Source organism: Salminus brasiliensis, chromosome 6, assembly GCF_030463535.1.
Source record: "Salminus brasiliensis chromosome 6, fSalBra1.hap2, whole genome shotgun sequence".
Classification (NCBI taxonomy): Eukaryota; Metazoa; Chordata; class Actinopteri; order Characiformes; family Bryconidae; genus Salminus; species Salminus brasiliensis.
This window is the reverse complement of record NC_132883.1, coordinates 4,120,399-4,145,273: the sequence shown is the minus strand read 5'-3', so window position 1 is coordinate 4,145,273 and position 24,875 is coordinate 4,120,399. Positions and strand designations below refer to the sequence as shown.

Below are 24,875 nucleotides of genomic sequence, written 5' to 3'. Positions count from 1 at the left end.
ACAACCACCCAAACGTTAAAAAGGGAAGTGAATCACAAATTAAAAAGAAAAGGAATTGATTCTTCCTGGAAAATCAAGGTGTGTTTGGCCTTTTATTGCACACAGCCTTCTGATCTGATTCGTTCTGTAGAAAAAATAAAATAAAATAAATCATCCTGTCCCACTTCACCGTAAACAGAAGTCTCAGGCTGATGAACAAAGGCTTTAAATGTCTTGAACAAAAAAAAAGTTTATTTTCCAGTTTATAACATTATTTGCTTCTTGCCTCATGGTCAGGTTCAGTCAGCGAGTCCTGTGGGCAGCTGTGAAGCAATGGCGCCCTCTGGTGGTCAGTACAGCGTTTACAAGGTTTTCTTGGACCCTTTGTGAAGAACTGTAGCCAGCTAGCGAGTTTGGACTGTTCTCAAACATCACTGAATTATTGAGGGTGATGATCGAACTTTACATTTTTGATGAAAGCAGAAAACTGTTATACAGACAATTAGAAATGCATGACCAATGCAGGCCTTGGTCTTTCAAAACGTCCACCACAGGCCTAATGCCTCCTAACACTTTCCTCGCACCTCACACCTGGTCAGGAGGTGTGTGGAGTGTTAGGGGACAGTCTGATAAGACGCAAAACCAACCGTTACTGAGGCACACCGTTAAAAACAGTAGGACCCCGTTTACACCCATCCTGAATATCAGGGTTGTCTCTGGATAAGGCCGAGCCACATAAACACACATCCAAATCTGATCGCTCAGATCACTTCAGGAGGGGGTCTGAGACGCATGTGAGCCTTAAAAAAAAAAAAATATATATATTTTTTTTAAAAATGCATCTCAGCAATGTAAACGCATCACCTCCGACAGCCGAAACCCCGCCCACTACAACCAAATCTGCATATTCAGTCCCACACAGCGATCAGATTTTAGCCTGACTTACTGGAGACACCTTTGACTACTGAGTGTGAACGCATGTGGCTGAAATCTTATCAGGGAACAGTGAGCAGGTGAAAACGGGGTCATAGTATCTCACATTTTTCCAGAAATGACAGACATACAGACATACATACATACATATATACAGTGAACTGATTCTGCAAAGTTCCTATAGCCCGTTATTCCACGTATAAGAAACCATTCCCGTTTTTCAACAATGATCCTGTAAACTCTGCCGAGAAATTAAACGAATCCTATTGCGCAAGAATAATGATTCACCACAGTTCAATCGAATCAGCCCGCGAATCACTTAACCCCACTTTTTCCATTTTTTTGTTTTTTTTTAATGCGCTCAGATTTGAAATGAAGAAGGAAGACGTATAAAGAGATGACAGAAGAGCTAGTTTGGCCCCCATCTTCGGTTTGACATAATCGGTCCAGGTGAGGGAGGAGGAGGAGGAGTTTGCACAGGTGAGCATTTAAGCCATGCTCTGTGAGAAGCACCTGAGATTGACACACACAGGTACCTGAACTCTGCCCAGAAAAAAAGCCAGAGCTCACCATCAGGCGTGTCTGAAAGGGTTCGAGCTGACGACCACTTTAGTCAGTCTGTCTTCATTTTATGGCTGTGTTGCATGACCTTCCACTGGACACGAGAGGTCACAAGAGGACGTCAAAGTTCGTCCTTCTCCATCTGCTTGAACGCCTCCAGGTCCTCCTGCCAATCAGCCATTAAGGAGTCCACTGACTGGCTGCTAGCATCCTCATCCTCTGCAGGCTCCTCCCCCGCAGATGCAGGTGGTTCTTTGCTAAGGTCCGCCTCTGACTTTTCAGACTCCTCCCCCACTATCTCTTGTTCCTGAGTGGTGAACTGGGATTGGTCAGGATTTGCAGAGGGGGCTGGGCTACTGTGGTCCTCGGTGCAGCAGTCCTCGTCCTCTGTTTCATCCCCACCTGAGGGCGAAAGTGATTGAAAATCTCGGTTAGTTCAGCAAAGGCAGATCTGCCTGTCGCTCTCGGAAGCTAAACCTTCTGCTCCTTAAGTATAACTTTTAAAGCATGATATTTCATTATTTTAAATCATTTTTCAGCAATTTCTATTGGTCCAGTTATCATCAAATGGCCCATCACCCTAATATAAACCCACAAAGCTTTCTAATAACTACTCACATTTCCCCACCTTTTTATATTGAGCATGATTTCACATCCACATAACCATGCTGATTCATACCGTCCATACCCAAGCATACAGCTTTAGATTTATATAAATAATAAAAGCAAACAAACAAAAACAAACACACACAGATTTTGCCATGCATGTAATGCATTTGCCATGAAAACGAGCGAGCACTGGGGATGCATGTGGCATGCAGTGGTCAATACTGCCATAAACTGAAACCAGTCCTTCTTACATGGTACAATTCCAACCCTAATCGGACACATCTGATCCGGCTTATCAGGCTCTTCAGACCTCAGCTGGGTGACCTGTGAGTCTGAAAGCATCAGTTTGGTTAAAAAGACACAAATTTACACCATCTTCAGCCAAGATATGCCTGGTTTTTGTCTTACGATTAGCACTAGCCTGGGTTTACATTTCTGCGCTGATGTTGAGGTCACCCACTCCACAGGTTTAGATTACAGACCATTCCCGGGATTAACTGATCCGGAGTCGTTGCTAGTTTAGGTTTTTCTGAATTCCTTGATTACCTACATCAGGTGTGTTTAAAAGGGGTTGGAACTGAGCTATGCAGGACTAGGAATCTTCCAGGCTCAGTTAACACCTGTTATTAACGTCCGTCCAGAGTGATCAGACCACATGTGGACACGTGACGGATTATCCTGAAGGATCAGGGCGCTGTCCGCGGTGCTTCACACTACACCTTGTTAAGCTATGCGCTACGCCATACAGTATAGGAGATCATCGGATCACAGACCATCTCTGAGACCCACTGGACCCACCCCCCCCCCCCTTCAGACCCGACTTAGCCCTGTCCCCTTATGATTTGGATCACCTATGTCTGGCTTTCGTCTTAAGATTAGCACTTAAGAAGATCTGCTAGTTCTCAAACCAAATCTTCAGAGGCTGCTATAGACGATCTAGATCCTTTTCTCAAGCCCAACACACAACACACAGCGGTAGGGACTAAATTACCAGTGCAAAGTTGTAGAACACCCCCAATTTTCCAGTAGGCCAATGATCAGACATGTATAAAGTACTAGAGCCCCAGACTTGAGTAAAAGTACAGGTGCTCTATCAGAAAAGAGTGGAAGTACTAAAGTACTCAATATTTTAGTACTTAAGGACTGCAAGTAGTTTAGTATTCTAAAATGAGCTACTTAAGTACTGAGAGTAAAAGTACAGTACTGGGTTCTGTAGTTCTTCCAGAAAGCAGTCAAAATCAGTGTATCAGTGTTTATATTAGTTCCGATGCTCAGACTTAAGGCCTGTCTCAGCTCCTCTGGCTGTAGTAGAAGAACAGGACTGTAGAAGACACACGAGTCCTCAGTTCACTCTCTAAACAAACTCGCCCAAAAGAGAGAGAGCTGAGCAGACCTGACTCAACCCGCCACATACAAGAGCTTCATCTGTAAAACCAGTGAGGAGAGCAGCTCAAACCCCTGAGCTTCACTCTCTGTAAACTCAACTACAGCTGAAAGATCTCAGGCCATTCGGCACATACGAGTATTTGCAGGAGGTGAAGATGGAGGAGTTTCTTCAGGAGATAAACTAACAGAGCTCTAGCGTTAGTGTCCTCACTGCAGCAGCGGAGTGAGAGGAAGAACGGCAGCATGCTCGCTCACGGCCTGATCGCCTGTTCTGCTCAATGCTAAGGCGGCTTCATCTAACCCAGTGACGGCGCCATCTAGCGCTCTGGAGTTGATGATGTGGGTTTGAAATGATTCGTACTGTTTTTATAACTGTAATGAGTAACAATGGAGCACATAAACATACAATGTAACGGAGTAAAAGTATTAAACTCATCCAAAATATGTAGTAAAGTAAAAGTGGAAGTAGGAGAGCAATAATAATCCTCCAGTAGATACAGATACAGTGTTTTAGTACTTAAGTACAGTAGTGAAGTAGTTCTACTTCCTTACTATACATCTCTGCAATGGCTTTCTTCCTGCCACTCCACGTCTTCTCCTCACAGCTGAAACTGAGACTTGCTCCAGTGCTCGGCTGAGCTACAAGGTGGTGTCACATGAGTCTCCCATTACTGAGAGTCTTCTGATGCTGCTGTAGTGGATCTGAGTGAGTCAGGCCTCTTCAGTTTTCTCCACTTTCCAAGAGTCTTCTGATGGTGTAGGAGACGGTCCTTGCCACTCTCTGGCTTTATCTGGAGTTTCTCTAGATATTAAGAGCTCCACTGTTAGGAGGTAGACAGCTCTACCTGGGTTTCTGTGTTAAGGGTCTTTTCCTAGTAATGGGAAGGCAGTCTGAGTGTGCAGTGTTGTGTAAATACTGCGGTAGAGAGTGAAGTAACAGTGTTCAACACGGCAAAGTTCATGCTAATAATTTTAGCATCTGTTTATCTATATTTACAATTTATTATATTTATTGATTGATGTATTTGTTCCTTTATTTTAGTCCTTTGCACCATTTCAGGTTCTTCACTGGACCCGAAGTGCTTAAATCTCAATCAACAACTAGAAAAGTTTCTAGGATGTTCTAAAACTTTTGACTGGTAGTGTACATGTGGACTTTCTGGTGGTCCCTGAGGACAGGTTTAAGAACCACTGTACTAGGGTGGTCTGGCTGTCCACTAGCCTGGTTTTACAGCTTGGAAATGTAGATGCGCTGATGTTGAGGTCACCCACTCCACAGGTTTTACAGTCCGAACAGGACTGCAGATCTAGACAATAACCAATCAGATTACAGACCCGGGATTAACTGATCCGGAGTCGTTGCTAGATTAGGTTTTTCTGAATTCCTTGATTACCTACATCAGGTGTGTTTAATAGGGGTTGGAACTGAACTATGCAGGACTAGGAATCTTCCAGGCTCAGTTAACACCCGTTATTAACGTCCGTCCAGAGTGATCAGACCACATGTGGACACGTGACGGATTATCCTGAAGGATCAGGGCGCTGTCCGCGGTGCTTCACACTACACCTTGTTAAGCTCTGCGCTACGTCATACAGTATAGGAGATCATCGGATCACAGAGCATCTCTGAGACCCACTGAAACCCCCCCCCCCCCCCTTCAGACCCGACTCAGCCCTGTCCCCTTATGATTTGGATCACCTAAGACGCATGTTTATGCCAGGTGCCAATGAAGCCTGAGAGGTCCTGAACTGTGCAATGCTGTGATTGTACAGCAGACAAACTCTGCAGAGCAAGACGAGGATGAGGAGAAAAGGAGAGGAAGAGTGGTGGATTACTTACTGCCATCCAACAGGGCGCCCGGCAGGGCTTTCCCTTTAAATATGGCTTCTGCTCATCCGGAGAGAAGAAGAGAGAGAAGGATCGAGAGAGAGAGAGAGAGAGAGAGAGAGAGGGAGAGAGAGAGAGAGAGAGAGAGAGAGAAAAAAAGCAAAGAAGAGGCTCACCGTTACAAACACAGTGACAGCAAAAGAACGAAGACAGGAAGGAGAGAGTGCAGAGACGCCTCAATTCCTCAGCTGATTAAGGACAGTCCCGTTTTGAAGCCCCGGCTCTAGTTATTAACTGTACCTGAAATTAGGACAGTGTGTTTCTACTTTAAATAGTTTATTAATTTTCATATGAAACATAATTAACTGTAAAATACAATTTCAATATACACTACATGTCCAAATATTTGTGGACACGCCTCCTCCTTACACCGATTGCTGACACAGACGTACAAATGCACACACACACAGCTTATCTAGGCCCTTTAGAGAAGTACTGTCAATAGAATAGGACTCTCTGAAGCAGGTAAACATGATGGACCTATTGGCACATATTGCCTAATGCCAGGCGTGGGCTAGAGGGGTACAAAGCCCCCCAGTGTTGAGCTGAGAAACAGTGGAAGGACTGCTCCACAGATTCAGATTCCTCCATCCTCACCTCTGTCTCGAGCTTTCTCGCTCAGCAGCACCTCCACCTCTCGGTGCTCCTTCAGCGCCTCCAGCAGAATATTCCCTTCCTTGTGGAACAGGAAGAGGAGGGGCAGAGTCACATCGTCAGTGCTCCGACCGTCTCCCGCCATCTGGAAGAGCGGTGCCGTGTCGCTGCTGCTGCCCTCGTTGTCGTCTGACGGAAGGACATAAAGAAATGAATGAATAAGATCCTGGGGTGTCAGACTGCAGTGTAGCAGATAACAACACAGACAGCCTTTCCAGTGGCTGGCTAGGATTTGAGTCCCATAATCCACTAATGCCAGGTGTCTAGAGGGGTATAAAGCCCCCAGCATTGAGATGTGAGGTAGTGAAAGTGGAACTGTGCTCTCTGGAATGATGGTGCTTTTGGGGGGACTAGGGAAGTTGAGGATGATGAGGTGGTGTGGTGATGACCAAACATCCTGACCTCACTAACACTCTTGTTGCTGAATGCAATCAAATCCTCACAGCAGTGCTCCACCAAAATTTAGTTGAAAGACTAATACTCCAACAAAAGCAAGATCATGCTTTTTAATACCCTTGATTAAAAAAAAAAAAAGCAATGAATGAGCAGGTGTCCCAATACTTTTGTCCTTTTTGTCTATACACATTTGTGTGTTATCATTGCATAATCTATTCAATTCTTCAGCATCTCTCTTCATAAGCTCTGGTCTCATTTAACTTAACCTTTCTCTTTATAAATGCCAAAATACCATAATCTCCCTCACCTATGACGATGCCTCCAATGGCTCCAGCCTTCTGGATGTTTCTGGCCTTCTCAGCAAACATGCACTGTCCTCTCTGCAGCAGAGCAATACGACCAGCCACAAACTCAGCATTACTCAGCTCTGAGCAGCCTGTGTAAGGTTCAGCCACGGTCACAAACCCGCGCACCTGAGAGACAAACCGACAGAGAACCACAAAAGGAGAAATAAACATAAAAAAGGGACAAAAATAAGACAAAAAGACAGAATTTTGATCTTTTCAAACGATGGTTTTCTAAAGCATGCTGCTCCAAATCTTCAGACCTACTCACCCCTAAGCTGCTCTTAGAAAGGTCCATACCGAACTGGGCAGGACCAGCGGTCAGTACCACTCTGCCGAAAAAGGGGTGTGATATGATCTGCACGGCGCGGGGGGGGAGCTGCTCTTTCTGCTGCTGGCTGGACAACTCCATCATTTCCTGCATGAAGCGCATCCCGTCCTCAGCAGCCACCGCACTCACTGCCTGCAGACACACACACAAGCTTTTAATTGAAGTCAATGTATAAAAAAATCTATTGCATTTCTACTGGTCCATTTAGCATAAACGATTTACAAAAAAATAAATACATGGTAAGATAAGATACACAATGTAGACAAAAGTATTGGGACACCTGCACGTTCATATTTTTTTCTGAAATCAAGAGAATTATAAAGAGCTGATCCTGCTTTTGTTGGAGAAACTGTCTCTACTGTCCAGGGAAGAAAGCTTTCTACTAGATTTTGAAACAATGCTGTGGTGATTTGATTGCATTCAGCAACAAAAGCATTAGTAAAGTCAGGATGTTTGATGATCACCACCCCACTTTATCATCCCCAACTCATTCCAAGTACTGGATGGAGCACCAACCATCATTCCAGAGAACATAGTTCTTCCACTGCTCCACAGCTCAATGCTGGGGGGCTTTACACCCCTCTAGCCCATGCCTGCCATTAGGCAGCATGGTGCAAATTAATAAGTTCATGATGTTTATCTGCTCCAGAGAGTCCTATTCTATTGGCAATACTTCTCTACAGGGACTAGACAAGTTGCATGCATGTGTGTCCATTTGCAATGGGTAGCTAAATGAGATTAGAAAGGGTGTCCACAAATATTTGGACACAGTGTATGTATGCAGGGCAGAAGAGCCCTTGAATAGAAAAGCCTGGCTGAGTGGAGGGGATTCACTCACTTGGCTAGCGTGCTGTACGAGCTGCACTCTGCCGTCCTTTAAGTGGATCAGACTGACCCCCATTCTCCTGAGGAGCTCCAAGTGCTCGGGATTATTAGCCATAAAGTCCTGAGCTCTCAGAGGTGCACGACCCATCCCCGGCTCACTGCGAGAGAGAGTGAAAGAGTGAGAGACAGACAGAGAGTTTTAGCATGCAAGCAAGTGGCGAATATTAGTTCTAGCAGTGGGGCTTGAACTTCATTAACATCATGAGCTGGAATTAAGGACACCAATTAAGGGCACAGCACAGCAACAACTGCGACAGACTGGCATCATCACTGTCTCCGTCTCACCGAGGAAGAGTTGGGCGTGGACAACTCTTGTCCACCGCACTTCTGATTGGCTCCCGGAAGTTCTGCGGGTATGCCGGGTCAGGGAAAAGAAGGCGGGTGTTTGGGCACGTCCACTCAAAGTTCGAGTCATCAAGCTCCTCCAATGCCTGTAATATGAAAGAGAGAGAGAGCATGCGATAGAGAGAGGTTCAAAATCAGCGTTGTACATGGATACATCTCTATACAACTGCACACCCTTAAAAATGAAGGTGCTTCTAAAGGTTCTTGGAGTGACGCCTTAGAGGAACCACTTTTGCAGAACCTTAAACTTGGCAAAGAACCATAACATCAATTAAAAGGTTCTTTAGACCTTCACACATTATTATGAAGATGGTTCTTTATGGTTCTTCAATGGCATTGCTCAAAGCACCTTTATGTTTAAGAGTGTCCACAGTGTGTGCATTAGATCTAAGCATCTGAAGGCAGTACCGTGGAGTTGTCTGTAGGGGGCCCATGTGTGCGCAGGGCTGTGGAGAGCGAGAGCGGGAGCAGGTGAGCTTCAGTGGTGAAGACATAATCCTCTACATCAAAGGGCAAATCGTCCTCCTCAGCAAACAGCAGGAACAGGTATTTAAACATCTCCGCCAGGAAAAACGAGTCCATGCTGGAACACACGCAGGCATCGGGTGCGAGAGGGGGCGGGGGTGGGAGCGAGAGCGCGAATGAGAAAGCAAGAAAGAAAAACTGAAGTCAGTCCAGAGAAAAAAAAGCATCCAGTTCTGTTACACTACAATGACAAAAGTATTGGGACACCTGCTTGTCCATAGCATCTTCTGAAATCAAGGGTATAAAAAAAAGAAAATCCTGCTACTACTAGATTTTAGAACATTGCTGTGAAGATCTGATTGTATCCAGTGACAATGGAGTTAGCGAGGTCAGGATGTTGGATGATCACCACCCCGCCTCATTATCCTCAACTCATCCAAAAAGCACTGGATGGAGCACCACCACCATCATCATTCCAGAGAACACAGTTCTTCCACTGCTCTACAGCTCAATGCTGGGGGGCTTTATACCCCTCTAGCCCACGCCTGGCATTAGGCAGCATGGTGCTGCCCAGCACTACTGCAGCAATGTGATAAAACTTCCGCTCATCATCTCTCACCGGTCCTCATGGCTTCCTGTTCGGACGTCCTTCATGGCTGCAAAGCCACAGGGGACGCGGGCGAAGCGATTCAGGTTTTCCAGCACGGTCCGCCCTACCTCCAGGTAATATGGGTCCCTCGTAGCCTTAAAGAGTCACCATAAAAAAAACAAGTAAGAAGCATCCCTAAATCAGCACAGCACTACAGGTCAGATAACAGGTCAATGTAATTGGAGTCATTCTGGTCCCCATATATACAGTCCTGTATATACCTAATCACAGTATTTAAACCAGGTCTCTCAGCAGCAGTGAGAGAGTTTCTACTGTAGAAGCTCCAGATCTCATCACAACAGATAAAGGAGAAAAAAAGGAGAAACAAGAGCTTCTCATTCTGAAGAAAGAAAGTAGTGAGATCTTGTCGGTGAGCTAGTCTGAAGAACAGAGCTCGGTTCCTCTAGGTTTCTCCTGGACGCCCCCCAGTCCAGCCAGCACAGCGTGGAGGATGTGTTCAACTCCATCATCATCATCATCATCATCAGCAGCAGCAGCTCACCTGATTTACCATCATTAAGCCCTGATTTACCACCAAACCAGGTGTTGATCTGAGGAGAACTCTAAATAATACTAGACTCCATGAGAGAGGAGAACTTTGGAGATGTTCTAATGATAAACACAGTGATGGAGAACCACCACCACCTTCTGTAGGAGTGTTATTATTATTAGTGTTTATTCTAATATCAGTGATTTACTGAGCAGATAGGCAGCTCATTAGTGTGAACTTTAAGAGTTTTGAAGTCTTCAATAAGATTCCTGTTTCCATTTACTCTTTTGTCTCCAGTGTTCTGGTAAACTAAAACCTGCTTAGCAGGTGGAAATGGTGATGACCTCATCATGACAAACTGCACTGTATTGAACAAGTCAGACCACACAGAAAGACACTTCAGCAAATAGAAGTCAGGTGATGCAGATTTTCTGCTGATCATGCACAGCTGTGGTTTGGGGAGGTAATGGGTAGGTTGCATGTAGTGTGATTTTGCACTGTAAAACTCTATTCAACTCTATAAGGAAAGCAACAGGGAGTAAAACAGTACTTGGCCTTGGAAAAAAACTGCCACTGTTGGGCCCTTGAGCAAGGCCCTTCACCCTCTCTGCTCCCCGGGTGCTGGAGTTGCCTGCCCAACGCTCTGTGTGTGTGTTCACTACCACAAATGGGTCAAACGTGAAAGATACACTGTACATTATGGCACATTCCTGGGGAAGGGGCGTAACCATGGCGACCCAGCAGTTACATGACACACGATGGGTCAGCGCAGCCCTGAAGGGACCTTTATTTTCACCAATCACCAAATGAACCTAACGTAAATGAACATAACTATAGCCCTTGTGGGAACCAGCGTTCTAAAGCCTAGGGCAAAGCCCAGGTGGGCTGCAGTTCTTGGCCACAATGTCATAGAAGGCTGTTTCAATATACAGCCCAAAAATGCAGCCTACATTTGAAGCAATTTGAAGGATGCAAATTGAAAAAAAATTTAAAAGCAAGGTGGGACCTTTCCAATGATGTCACCAAGCAGCCTGCTTAGACTGTTCTTTTGTGTGACCAATAAGCTACTAAGAAGGAGTTTTCATAGTGACAGTCCTGGCAAGGACCCGCCCTACCTGGGCTGTAGCCTAGGCTTTGGAAGTCCTGGTAGGCTTCGACTCCTCTCCCCTCCTTGTCTAAGGCTCTCTCATTATGTGGGCTTTTAACTGAGCCCTTTTAAGCACCACCTGGAGCTCGTAGGCTTAACCAGCTCCAGTTTGCTGAGCAAGGGGGGTGTCCAGGCAAGTGTGGGGGCAGTCTCATGGTTCACCCGCCTCCTCATTGTCACACATTTTGAGTTAAATAAAGAACTAATTTGGATTTTAGGATGCGTGTGTGAAACCTAACGAAGGTTTAAGCAAGTCACTGTAAAGGCAATAGAGAATCTCCAGCCAGCATGCGCATTGTCCTAGGCGCATTGGACTAGGCTTAACCCTTAAAACCATCCTGTCAAATCCAACTAAACACTAAAAAAAAAGTTTACAAAAAGTTTAATTACATTTATCTTAAAAAGATGAACGGGCATGAAAGTGAGGCATTTCTTATATAGCACTGTAAAAATAATTCTAATTAAAAGCTGTTTATCTGCTCAGTAAAACACTGCTATTATTATAAACACTAATAAGAATAACACTCCTACAGAAAGTGGTGGAGGTTCTCCATCACTGTGTTCATCATTAGAACATCTCCAAAGTTCTCCTCTCTCATGGAGTCTAGTATTATTTAGAGTTCTCCTCAGATCAACACCTGGTTTGGTGGTAAATCAGGGCTTAATGATGGTGAATCAGGTGAGCTGCTGCTGCTGCTGCTGTTGTTGCTGATGGAGTTGAACACATCCTCCACGCTGTGCTGGCTGGACTGGGGGGGCGTCCAGAAGAAACCTGGAGGAACTGAGCTCTGTTCTTCAGACTAGCTCACAGACAAGATCTCTCTACTTTCTTTCTTCAGAATGAGAAGCTCTTGTTTCTCCTTTTTACTGGATTTACGTTCACCTGCATCTGTTCTGATAAGATCTGGAGCTTCTACAGGAAAAACTCTCTCACTGCTGAGAGAAATGCTCCTAAATAATGTGATTAGGTGCTTAGAACGTCTGCACAGGAGTGCATGTGCTCTTAAATACATATTTTTTCCTCTATAATGTCACCAAATATTTAACAGTTCTATTGTTGAGCAATAGCATACTCATCTTATTTCACATATTTGGTACTTGGTATTTGTACTCGGTAGGTCTCAAGACAAAAAGTATCAAGAGAGTGGGCCATGATGTGAAAAAGGTACAGCGCTGTTCATTTATGGCATTTAGCAGACGCTCTTATCCAGAACGACTTACACGGTTACTCGTATTACAAAGGAGGGCCAATGTAGTGTTAGGAGTCTTGCCCAAGGACTCTTATTGGTGTAGCGCAGCATAGTCATCCAGACTGGGAATCGAACCCCAGTCTCCAACATGGCGTGGTAGCTCAGTGGCAGGTAGTGGTGTTATCTGTTGCGCCACACCAACAATCGGCTGCCTGTTGTAAAAATACCTTATAAAGGAAGTAGGTGCTCTCAGCAAACTCTGGTCTCAGGGGATGCTGTGCCCAGTGTACCCTGAAATCCGTAGTGAATGCCTGAAATAACAAAAGAGGGAGGCAGAGAGAGAGAGAGGCGGAGACAATGAGGTAACGTAACTGATAGTGATATTTCAGTGTGTTGTCCCGTGGTGAAGGGTGTAGGCATTTAGAAAAGACCAGACAAAAGAGGAACTTACCTCAGGAAGGAAATTGTGTTTTTTGGTAACCTGATACAGCATTTCATGGGTTTCAATGGCTGGCCTGATATCGCCTTTCAGCACCTAGGGGTAACAAGAGAAAAATGTACATTTATACTTTTTGTACAGGCAGTAATTAAATTCTCTGTCAGTATCATATTCCTATTGGGTAAGCTTCCTAGATTCCCAGACTTCAGTCACGCCATTCTTTCCTCTATTCCTCCATTGATCTATATGTTAGTCTGATTATCCATCCACTGAATCCTTTCTTCGAAAAGCATGCTCTATTTAGGGCTGTAGCAATTAGTGGAACACCTACGGAAATGTTGATGTGTTGTTTACTAATAAACAAACTTGTTTATATACACGTTTCCTATTGTGTAAATTCCTGATGTTTTCAGGAGATCCATCGTCGCCATATCTTTAATCAACTGCTCTGTTTATCTTCGTTCATCCAACATTTCTTCGTTTAATTATCCATCTACCTACTTTCCATCATGTGTAATTTACTTAAAGCCGTCATTTACTTAAGCTATGCTAAGCTACGCTATGTGACTCCTGTGAGCTGTTGCAGTGACATCACTCATCACAGAGCTCATCACTAACAGGGTGGTAAATAGGCTTGTTAAATGCCACACTACCAAATTCACACACTTACTATTTAGTCATCAAACAGCAACTATTAAACATTCAATAAATGTATTTACTGAATGTACCGCTCTGCCAAGCTCAAATGTGATCGGTGTAGCATAGCAGCACGGTAACACTGGGAGCAGCCCATCTCCCTTCTAGCACACGATTGCGTCCCTGCAAGTCTTTCCCTAATGCTGCATCACAGCTTTGCTGCACGGCCATGTCTGAGTGCTCTCGCCCCACCTGCAGGCCAGGGAAGAAAGCAAGCAGAGAGTCCATCCAAGTGCGTGCAGGGAGTAGAGGCTTGTGGATGTGAACGTCTAGCAGCAGTGGAGGCTGGCTGATGTACTTCATTATGGACGCATAGTGCTGAAACACAAGCAGATGGACAATTAGCCAAGGTGACCTTAGGCAGAATAACAAACACACCCCTGGCTGTTTGTGTTGTTTGTCCGGTGTAATGTAACCTCGGGTGGTGAGGTAAAGGTGATCAGGGCCTCTTTAAAATCACATTGCAGAATTTCCATAATAATACATTACACAGCCATTTTTAGTAGACTAATAATGGCCAAACTCAAGACTAGACTTTTCAGTATAAACTAATAAACTACATTAATTTCATCTGCATAAACACTGAGCAGACATAATAAGGGGGTCTTCTATTTATCTCTGTATCTTACACAGCAAACTCTCAGTCAACAGTACACTCCTGAGACTGCAAACATAAACTCCACCATCAGAATTAGATGGAATGATAACAGTGCTGTAATTGTGGGCTGAACACTCACAACATTGAAGCGCTGAAGAAACTGGTCATCTCCCAACAGAACATAGGCCTTCAGCAGGTATTCATAGTATGAGTCGATGCCGGCTCCAACGCCACTATCTGCCATCACACAGAATGAAAGAAGAAACGTCTTAAATGCAGCACGGTTAGTAAACAGCTTTTTTCCAGACCCAGGTTCGCTTGCTCGGAGAGTTCAGTACATTTGGTCATGTGTGAAAGACAATTTTGAGCCCGGGAGCTGGCCTGAGCACCGATGTCTGGTCCTCCTAAAATCAGCGGACTGGGGGTTTGCTTCAGGCGGACTATGGTGCAGCCTGCTGCAGGTGTGAAAGCTATCTGCTGCCGCATGTGGGGTTCATTTTGCCACATGACTGCTTTGACTTATTGTCTGCATGGCAGATGTTCTTGCACAGACAAATACCATGACTCCAGTGTTTGTATCCAAGGATAGTAAAGAAAATTTAACCTAGGCTTTACTATTTTGCAAAAACGTGTGTTCAAATTTGTGTAATCAATCCACGGATCGTGTGGAATTCTTCAGTGTCAGAGCAACCAATGATAACGAGCCCCTCCCTCAAAAAAAGCCCAAAAGCAGTGTGGACTTGTGTATTCGGGCAACTGTGCAATCGCCCTCAGCATAATGTAATAGTTAATACCAGATAACAGTCTCACCCCTGCGGACCCACTCTCCAGAGTGGATATTGATGGTTGTCCCGACTAGGTTGCTGTTTCTCTGCCTCTTCTCCCACAGGAAATCAAGAGCTCTCCTTGCGTGGGCCTAAACATGTTCAACAAGTTATGATTATGTAGCAATTTTACCTCAGAATAACTTTGATGGTAAACTGACTGTAACCGGGAGAATGGCATCTCGTTCACTACCATAAAAACCTGCTATTTTGTTTTGCTTCCCTTTACAGTTGAGGAGTGGTATTCCCTTTTACACCACTGCAGTAAATACAAATCACACTTTCCATGAGCGCCCACTCATGGACAGCTGTTTACATGCATTTAGTGACAAGCTGAGAGCTCCAGAAGGTAGAGCAGCATCTTAAGGTAGGGAGGCATGTGGACTGAGGCAGTACAGTAATACTAGAGGATTTAACACTAATATGACTCTATGGGTTACGCTGCGATACACAGCAGTTGAGGTGAGAGGTCTCTCTCTCTCTCTCTCTCCTGCAGCTCCACCACCGAAGCTGCATAGTGCAGTAGCAGCGTTCCGGCCCGGAGTGGGAATGACGGAGATGCCGTTCTCCCCGTTACAGTCAGTGGAGCATCAGCATAATCCTGAAACTGATATTTTAAGGCAAAAATGCCACATAGTGTGTTTTCCACCCTAAATGATTGATTTCTTCAAATATGTGGATCCCTATTAACCAAGAGAATGCTATATAAAACATGCTGTGTATATGTCCATGTCCTTTGGCTAATTACTCAGTAATTACATGGAAATGACTCAAATGAATGAGTTATTACTACATAAACTGATCTGTGAATATTAAGCACCTAAATCAAACACTGTTAAACTATTTTTTACCTCAAATATGGGGTCCCCGGTAAAACGGCTCAGAGCAGCAAACTCTAAAATGATCGTGCCTGCACAGGCGGTACAGGTGTCCGTCTCAGTGCCTGTTCGAGTTTCAGGACCCCGAACCCCATGCCGGAGGTTGACCTAAGTCAAAACAAACAGAGACAAAAAACGCTTGAAAGAGAGGCCCGGCAGTACCACATCTGTGGCCACAGGTGTGTTAAGTCCTTACTCTCCTAGTGAGCATATTTGCTAGTGGAAGCTACAAACGGGTAGGTCAATTGGCAGCACCAAAATTGGGAGAAAGAGAAACTCTTTAAATTCTTTAAAATAAATAAATAATTTTAAGAGGTTAATAAAAAACCCTGATCAGATATAATCAGATATAATATGAGCAAAACCATCAATTCAGAATTGTATTAATTAATATAAATTAAGAAAGCAGCGGTGAGTGGTCTTCACAGTGAAACCAATTTACAAAGTGCATATATATATAGAATAGCTCTATTAAAAACCCCTTACATGTGATAAATGAGAAGATAAAGTAGATAACGTAGGAGGATTATTGCGAGATTAAAAAGTATTTGGGAAGCTAGTGGCATGTAGGTGGAAATCCGTCATTCAGATAATGTGATTGTTCAGCCAACATGAGGAACACTCTGTGTCTCTGTACACTCACATCAAGGTTTTTCTGATTTTTAAAACCCCACCAAAGATCCTGATCCCATTTCAACTAGGCTTCTGTGTGCAAGTGTGTGGGTCACAAAACTCACAACGTTTCAAAGTCTATGGGAACAACGTATGATGCGTGTGCGACATGTGTGTGTGAAGTGGGTGTGTATTTAGACAGATGATAAGAAGATAAGGATGTGGACTGGTCTATTAGGATAAGGCAGGCTAATGTTAGTGCTGAGGATGTAGGAGGATGTGTGTACCACTCTCACCAAGTCTCACAATGATAGGAAAACATGACTGTGTTCTTACTCTAGGATAAGGCAGGTCTACTACTAGTGCTAAAGCTGAGGGAAAGTGTCTAAACCATAGGTCCTCACAATAATAGGGTAACATTTTGTGTGTGTGTACACTCACCCTGGTGTAAGGCAGGCTACTGCTAGTGCTACAGATGTGAAAATGTGTGTGTGTATATCTCTTGCTACCCATATGAGCACCAAGGTCCTCACAATGATAAGAAAACAAGATTTCCCGTGTGTGAGTTTGTCCTGCTGGTATAAGGCAGGTTATTGTTAGTGCTGAAGCCAATGTCCTCAAAGTGGTAGGAAAACATGGCATTTGTGTGTGTGTGAGCCACTCGGGTATAAAGCAGGCTACTACTAGTGTTACAGATGTAGGAGTGTGTGTGTGTGTGTGTACGTTTCTTGCTACCCCTGTGGGGACCAAGTGTCCTCACAATGATAGGAAAACATGGCATTTTCGGTGCATTTGCTCACTCTGGGATACGGGAGGCCACTGCTGGTGTTAAAGGCAGGCAGTAGTCTAATTCCCAGGTCTTTGGCCATGTGCAGAAGTTCATCCTGATACCAGAGCATGCGCTCCCCCCTCTCTTTCAGCATCACCGCCATGGAATGACCGCCTAGCAGCCCTCTGCGTACACACATCACAAAATATGCTTTAGAAAAAATACTGAAATTACAGCCTTATATTAGATTTACTCATTATAACCAGGTTCATACTCAGAGGGTCTGCTGTGTGAAAATCATTAATAATTGCTTTAGTAGTTATAATAATACAAAAACAAGCTCTTACCACCCCGTTACGCATAATAATAAGTGCTGTTTAGTCTGTAAGTAATGAGGAGTAGAACATATGGCATCTGACAAAATGTTATTTTAACTCTTTTTAACAACCAGTGTTGATAAACTGAACTCTTGTATGGAACCAAATAATAAACAGATAATATAATATAATATATCATTAAAATATAATAACATAAATCCTCTACAATAACTAATGACAATGCATCAGTGATGCTCATTACCTGAAAGTAGGGCTGGGCAATATGGTAAAAATACTGTATTATGATGTTTAAAGATTTTTAATATGATACATGTAATAACAAACTAAATACATCAGTAGTTCTTATAAACTACTATTTAGAGACTCTCCTGTACTGAATACATTGGTTTTATTTAACATCTGCTGCTCTTCATCCAATTAAACCAGTCCAATTACACCGTTTAGTAATGAAACCTGCAGCTGATCAGTGTTTATTAAGTAAATTATATATTATATATTATCATCACAATAAAATAATTTATCACGATACGACAAAATATCGTCATACTGCCCAGCCCGGCTTGAGAGATCCCTTTGCTCACCCCAGCACTCGAATGTTGGTCTCGAAGACGGACACGACGATATCGTTGTCCAGACGAACATCCTTCAGCACCCTTTTCACAGCTTCCTCAAACTCCTCTGTCTTATTCAGCAGCTAGACAGGTCAGACGTGGACAGTGCTGGATTAATGTTTGTTAAGTCAAACAAGGGCAGGGTTCAAATATTTCACCTAAAGTCTTACTCACCACCAGAGTGTCAAGAGTGTCGATAAGGGTGAGAGAAAACCTGCACAAACACACAACACAGAGCCCAGATGAGCATTCGAGCCTCCCAGGCCCAGAAAGGTTTTCTACAATGTATGGATGTGTGAGCTAGAAGGATCAATTCCCAGGTCCCACACAAGAACTGCCCAATGGAGACGCCCCTTACCTCTCGTCCTATTAGACAGCCACAGCTTTAGGTTTTCTGGATAGTAGTTTGTGAAACCCAGGTATGAAACCAAGTACTTCTAGTACACAGCACTCTGAACTGAGTCTCTCCATTTAAAGGAAAATTTCATCCAGGACTGGTCAGGAAACCAATCTCATGTGTTCAAAAATGTGTTCTCATGTGCTACTAGCCGGCATCACACTGGAGTGATGTGGGGAGAGAGGGGGAGCGCACGCGATTTACCCACCCGTAGAGAGCCAGGCCGATTGTGCTCTCTCAGGCTCGGGCTCTGGCTGCTGATGGCAGGCAGCATGACCCTGGATTGTAGCCAGTGATCCTCGGGCCATAATGGTAGCACCTAAATCCACTGGACCCCCATGTGCCATGTGTCTCTTGAACACTGGAGAACTCCTACCTGGCCCTTTTTTTGGTCCCACTCAAATATTCATTAAATACATTATTTTCTGTTTGTAAAATATGTATTACACAGCCCTTACCCCTACTTACTGTGTGTGTGTGTGTGTGTGTGTGTGTGGACATACTTCCCCAGGGCATCATCCACATCTCCTCTACTGGGCTCCAACCCTCGTACTCGTCCTCGACACGTCAAAGGCATTAGCTCATCCGCTGGGTAAGCATGGTCCTGAGAGTGAGAGAGCGAGAGAGATGTACAAAGAGAATAGAGAGAGACAGGGGTAAAGAGAGAGAGAGAGAGAGAGAGAGAGAGAGAGAGAGAGAGAGAGAGAGAGAGATTTGAAAGAGAATAATAGAGAGAATAAAGAGCAATAACAGAAAACCCACGGATGGTCTTTCAGTAGAGTTTCTGGTCTCCCCATCCCGCCTCGCTCCCTCAGCCTAATCCAAATACACACTCCTGACCGGCGCGCTGCGGCATTAGCAGAGTCTAGCCCACACGTGGCACTACGCTTCAAAACCCTACGAAAAGCCACTCAGAGCTGCTGGGCTCAGAAATGTGTGCGAGACAAAGAGGATTTCAGTGAAACACAGAGTAGAAAAGGGGCTGCAGACTACGAGCCGAACACACACACACACACACACACACACACACACACACACACACACACACACACACCTGAGAGGAACAGACAAATCCCATTCCAGGACAAATCAGGCCATTCCCCACAATAACGCAGGACTGGACCGGCTACACTCTCTATGATAATCTAGACCGCGCCGTCGGCCGACCCGACACAACCTGACAAACAGCTAGGAGGACACACAGGGTTCTATGGCATTGCCCAAAAGCGGTACACAAGGTTCTATGGCATCACCCAAAAGTGTTACACAGGGTTCTATGGCATCACCCAAAAGTGTTACACAGGGTTCTATGGCATCACCCAAAAGTGTTACACAGGGTTCTTTGGCGTCGCTCAAAAGTGGTACACAGTGTTCTATGGCGTCACCAAAAGGTGGTACACGGGGTTCTAAGGTACCACCAAAAAGTGGTACACAGTGTTCTATGGCGTCACCAAAAAGTAGTACACAGTGTTCTATGGCGTCACCAAAAAGTGGTACACGGGGTTCTATGGCGTCACACAAAAGTGGTACACGGGGTTCTATGGCGTCACACAAAAGTGGTACACGGGGTTCTATGGCGTCACCAAAAAGTAGTACACAGTGTTCTATGGCGTCACCAAAAAGTGGTACACGGGGTTCTATGGCATCACCAAAAGGTGGTACACGGGGTTCTATGGCATCACCCAAAAGTGTTACACAGGGTTCTTTGGCGTCGCTCAAAAGTGGTACACAGTGTTCTATGGCGTCACCAAAAGGTGGTACACGGGGTTCTATGGCGTCACACAAAAGTGGTACACGGGGTTCTATGGCATCACCAAAAGGTGGTACACGGGGTTCTATGGCGTCACACAAAAGTGGTACACGGGGTTCTATGGCATCACCAAAAGGTGGTACACGGGGTTCTATGGCATCACCCAAAAGTGTTACACAGGGTTCTTTGGCGTCGCTCAAAAGTGGTACACAGTGTTCTATGGCGTCACCAAAAGGTGGTACACGGGGTTTTAAGGTACCACCAAAAAGTGTTACACAGGGTTCTTTGGCGTCGCTCAAAAGTGGTACACAGTGTTCTATGGCGTCACCAAAAAGTGGTACACGGGGTTCTATGGCATCACCAAAAAGTGGTACACAGTGTTCTATGGCGTCACACAAAAGTGGTACACGGGGTTCTATGGCGTCACACAAAAGTGGTACACGGGGTTCTATGGCATCACCAAAAGGTGGTACACGGGGTTCTATGGCATCACCCAAAAGTGTTACACAGGGTTCTTTGGCGTCGCTCAAAAGTGGTACACAGTGTTCTATGGCGTCACCAAAAAGTGGTACACGGGGTTCTATGGCATCACCAAAAAGTGGTACACAGTGTTCTATGGCGTCACACAAAAGTGGTACACGGGGTTCTATGGCGTCACACAAAAGTGGTACACGGGGTTCTATGGCATCACCAAAAGGTGGTACACGGGGTTCTATGGCATCACCCAAAAGTGTTACACAGGGTTCTTTGGCGTCGCTCAAAAGTGGTACACAGTGTTCTATGGCGTCACCAAAAAGTGGTACACGGGGTTCTATGGCATCACCAAAAAGTGGTACACAGTGTTCTATGGCGTCACCAAAAAGTGGTACACAGTGTTCTATGGCGTCACCAAAAAGTGGTACACAGTGTTCTATGGCGTCACACAAAAGTGGTACACGGGGTTCTATGGCATCACCAAAAGGTGGTACACGGGGTTCTATGGCGTCACCAAAAAGTGGTACACGGGGTTCTATGGCATCACCAAAAGGTGGTACACGGGGTTCTATGGCATCACCCAAAAGTGTTACACAGGGTTCTTTGGCGTCGCTCAAAAGTGGTACACAGTGTTCTATGGCGTCACCAAAAGGTGGTACACGGGGTTTTAAGGTACCACCAAAAAGTGTTACACAGGGTTCTTTGGCGTCGCTCAAAAGTGGTACACAGTGTTCTATGGCGTCACACAAAAGTGGTACACGGGGTTCTATGGCGTCACACAAAAGTGGTACACGGGGTTCTATGGCGTCACACAAAAGTGGTACACGGGGTTCTATGGCGTCACACAAAAGTGGTACACGGGGTTCTATGGCGTCGCTCAAAAGTGGTACACAGTGTTCTATGGCGTCACCAAAAGGTGGTACACGGGGTTTTAAGGTACCACCAAAAAGTGGTACACAGTGTTCTATGGCGTCACCAAAAAGTGGTACACGGGGTTCTATGGCGTCACACAAAAGTGGTACACGGGGTTCTATGGCGTCACACAAAAGTGGTACACGGGGTTCTATGGCGTCACACAAAAGTGGTACACGGGGTTCTATGGCATCACTCAAAAGTGTTACACAGGGTTCTTTGGCGTCGCTCAAAAGTGGTACACAGTGTTCTATGGCGTCACCAAAAGGTGGTACACGGGGTTTTAAGGTACCACCAAAAAGTGGTACACAGTGTTCTATGGCGTCACCAAAAAGTGGTACACGGGGTTCTATGGCGTCACCAAAAAGTGGTACACAGTGTTCTATGGCGTCACACAAAAGTGGTACACGGGGTTCTATGGCGTCACACAAAAGTGGTACACGGGGTTCTATGGCGTCACACAAAAGTGGTACACGGGGTTCTATGGCGTCACACAAAAGTGGTACACGGGGTTCTATGGCGTCACACAAAAGTGGTACACGGGGTTCTATGGCGTCACCAAAAGGTGGTACACGGGGTTCTATGGCATCACCCAAAAGTGTTACACAGGGTTCTTTGGCGTCGCTCAAAAGTGGTACACAGTGTTCTATGGCGTCACCAAAAGGTGGTACACGGGGTTTTAAGGTACCACCAAAAAGTGGTACACAGTGTTCTATGGCGTCACCAAAAAGTGGTACACGGGGTTCTATGGCGTCACCAAAAAGTGGTACACAGTGTTCTATGGCGTCACCAAAAAGTGGTACACAGTGTTCTATGGCGTCACCAAAAAGTGGTACACGGGGTTCTATGGCGTCACACAAAAGTGGTACACGGGGTTCTATGGCGTCACACAAAAGTGGTACACGGGGTTCTATGGCGTCACACAAAAGTGGTACACGGGGTTCTATGGCATCGCCCAAAAGTGGTACACAGGGTTCTTTGGCGTCGCTCAAAAGTGGTACACGGGGTTCTATGGCGTCACCAAAAGGTGGTACACGGGGTTCTAAGGTACCACCAAAAAGTGGTACACAGTGTTCTATGGCGTCACCAAAAAGTGGTACACAAGATTCTAAGGTACCACCCAAAAGTGGTACACAAGGTTCTAAGGTACCACCCAAAAGTGGTACACAAGGTTCTAAGGTACCACCCAAAAGTGGTACACAAGGTTCTAAGGTACCACCAAAAAGTGGTACAGAAGGTTCTAAGGTACCACCCAAAAGTGGTACAGAAGGTTCTAAGGTACCACCCAAAAGTGGTACACAAGGTTCTAAGGTACCACCCAAAAGTGGTACACAAGGTTCTAAGGTACCACCCAAAAGTGCTACACAAGGTTCTAAGGTACCACCCAAAAGTGCTACACGGGGTTCTATGGCGTCGCCCAAAAGCGGTACACGGGTTCTATGGCATGGTAAAGATCCCTGGTTTTTCCCTGTATTCTGATCTGTCTGGGGTCCCTGAGGGCAAAAGTGGTTCTTCTACATCACTGCATAAAGAACCCTTCTGCCACTTTTCATGTTTGAGAGCGCAGACACTGTATGTACCTCAATGTAGCCCAAAATAGCCCACTGTGAATAGATCAATAGGATTTTTTTTGTTGCCGACAGAATACTGTATCTGTAATTTTAAGGGGTTAAAAAGGTCAGTATTGGTTGAGGCATTTCGCTGATACAGAATAACCAATACAGTAATGGTCGTCAACATCAGCCAACCAATACATCGAGTTGGCTCAGCCCAAAGCTACTGGTGAGCACTTTTTCCAACACCTGAAAACAAGAGCAAGGGGTTAAATGAAAGGTTCCTCTGACTTACCATGTAATTCTGATAAGCGTGGTCAAACATCTCAACCACTTGATTCCTGCAGGAGCAAACACAGTCGGGTTAGTGCACACGAAAAACACACACCACAATCCAAACGCAACACACACACACACCAGAACAGCAGCAGAACCGCAGCAGAACCGCAGCAGAACCGCAGCAGAACACATACCTTAACCTGTGCTTCTCGTCTCGGGTCATGGCTTTGGAGATCCGGACGGAGAAGCCCAGCAGCAGCAGCAGCAGCACGAAGGCGGGCGACATCATGGCCCCAAAGAAGCACCCACAACCTCCACACACACGACTCTTATATAAGGTGGTGTCACAACAGACAGCCTCTAACCATGACTGTCCTCAGCAAGCCATTTCCTCCAGCAGCTCTGACGGGCACGCCGCCTTGGGAACGCAGGGAAATGATCTACAAAACATCACTCACTCATCAGCTGCCCAAATCTCCCTCCGTCACCTGTCAGTGGTCCATGCCGGGCAGTAGGGGCACTCCTCAGTAGGGGGTCAGCAAGTGAGCAGCAAGTCTTGTTGGCAATTCCTTTGCCTTAATATGTAGAAAGTGGAGCGTGACACTGACACACACACACACACACACACACACACACACACACACACTTCTCTGGACTCCTTCACCAGCTCATTCTGCCACACCTGTCCTCCTCCACGGCTCCGAGACCTGGACGTACGGCACACACCTGACACGCTGGCATACCACAAAGTACACAGACGCAGCAGGCCTGGAGGGAAATGAGGGCACAGCTGTCTCCTTTACAGACACATTCAGCTAGGCAATAGCAATAGGCTTTGCTTTGACAGTAAACTGTGCTTATAGCTACTTTAACAGCAATTGCAGTCTCAAACTGACCTTATAAAGAGGTCAAGAGCAGCTTTTACTTTGACTAACCACTGTGAACTAGCTGGACACCTGTGCTGTGCTGTGCTACAGCTACAGCTATCCTACCTATTTGTCTAGATATTCATTAAAGGTTCATCCCTAACGACCAGACTCAGGTCGACAAGCCTAAGAAACGACTCGACAGTAAAACGACCCACATATTAGACGATAATAACCGGCTTCACGGCTCCTTCCTTGGAGATCTGGGCGCTGACAGCTCGGTGTTGTTGTCACAGCTGCTGCCGCTCCTTCAGGTTTAAAGGGAGAAGGCTAGCGAGTGCTGCGGTCTGCTCGGCTGGCTAATTAGCTCAATAATGAGCTCGCTGAGCTCAGCCATGGAGGGAGAGTCGGGTCGGGTTGATGCTGAGCCTCCTGAGGTGCGAGACCAGCTCTCCGTCCGTGCCCCAGGTCTGGTCAACTGGGGCAAATTCTCGTTTTTGTGCTCCGGTGCCCAAACCAACCGGATGCTGCCTCGGTAAGTTCTTCTGCTAGCTAGCTAGCTACGTCAGTCAGCTGCATCCGGGTAACACGCAAACCCGACGTCAGCTTTTTTTTGTTGTTGTTTGT

General features: G+C 45.4%; 1 protein-coding gene across 3 annotated transcripts; it reads right to left on the bottom strand.

Annotated features, from left to right (window-relative positions):
- Positions 1-209: 209 nt before the first annotated feature.
- Positions 210-24,790, bottom strand: edem3 (ER degradation enhancer, mannosidase alpha-like 3). Of its 3 annotated transcripts, XM_072681365.1 has the most exons (22): positions 23,577-24,790; positions 23,399-23,444; positions 18,918-19,018; positions 18,192-18,231; positions 17,988-18,100; positions 17,100-17,253; positions 15,661-15,795; positions 14,796-14,901; positions 14,125-14,222; positions 13,580-13,705; positions 12,704-12,787; positions 12,480-12,563; positions 9,396-9,520; positions 8,720-8,894; positions 8,252-8,397; positions 7,920-8,064; positions 7,022-7,213; positions 6,714-6,879; positions 5,954-6,139; positions 5,309-5,356; positions 2,334-2,414; positions 210-1,875 (listed from the first exon to the last, which is right to left on the bottom strand). In XM_072681365.1, the coding sequence occupies exons 1-22, from the start codon at positions 23,669-23,671 to the stop codon at positions 1,595-1,597; spliced, it is 2,727 nt and encodes a 908-aa protein (XP_072537466.1). In that variant the 5' UTR covers positions 23,672-24,790; the 3' UTR covers positions 210-1,594. The 3 variants fall into 3 exon arrangements, with proteins under 3 accessions (XP_072537466.1, XP_072537467.1, XP_072537468.1); XM_072681366.1 differs by lacking the exon at positions 2,334-2,414; XM_072681367.1 differs by lacking the exons at positions 2,334-2,414; positions 5,309-5,356.
- Between the last annotated feature and the right edge of the window lie 85 nt (positions 24,791-24,875).

Bases quoted from the DNA above. Each gene is read 5' to 3' on its own strand.
- edem3 (XM_072681365.1), bottom strand. From the start codon at position 23,671: ATGATGTCGCCCGCCTTCGTGCTGCTGCTGCTGCTGCTGGGCTTCTCC. The intron at 13,706-14,124 runs GTGAGTGTTCAG...CTTGTGTTTCAG, and splicing joins TTCTTCAGCGCTTCAATGTT to CACTATGCGTCCATAATGAA. The intron at 7,214-7,919 runs GTGAGTGAATCC...GTGTGTCTGCAG, and splicing joins TCGTACAGCACGCTAGCCAA to GCAGTGAGTGCGGTGGCTGC.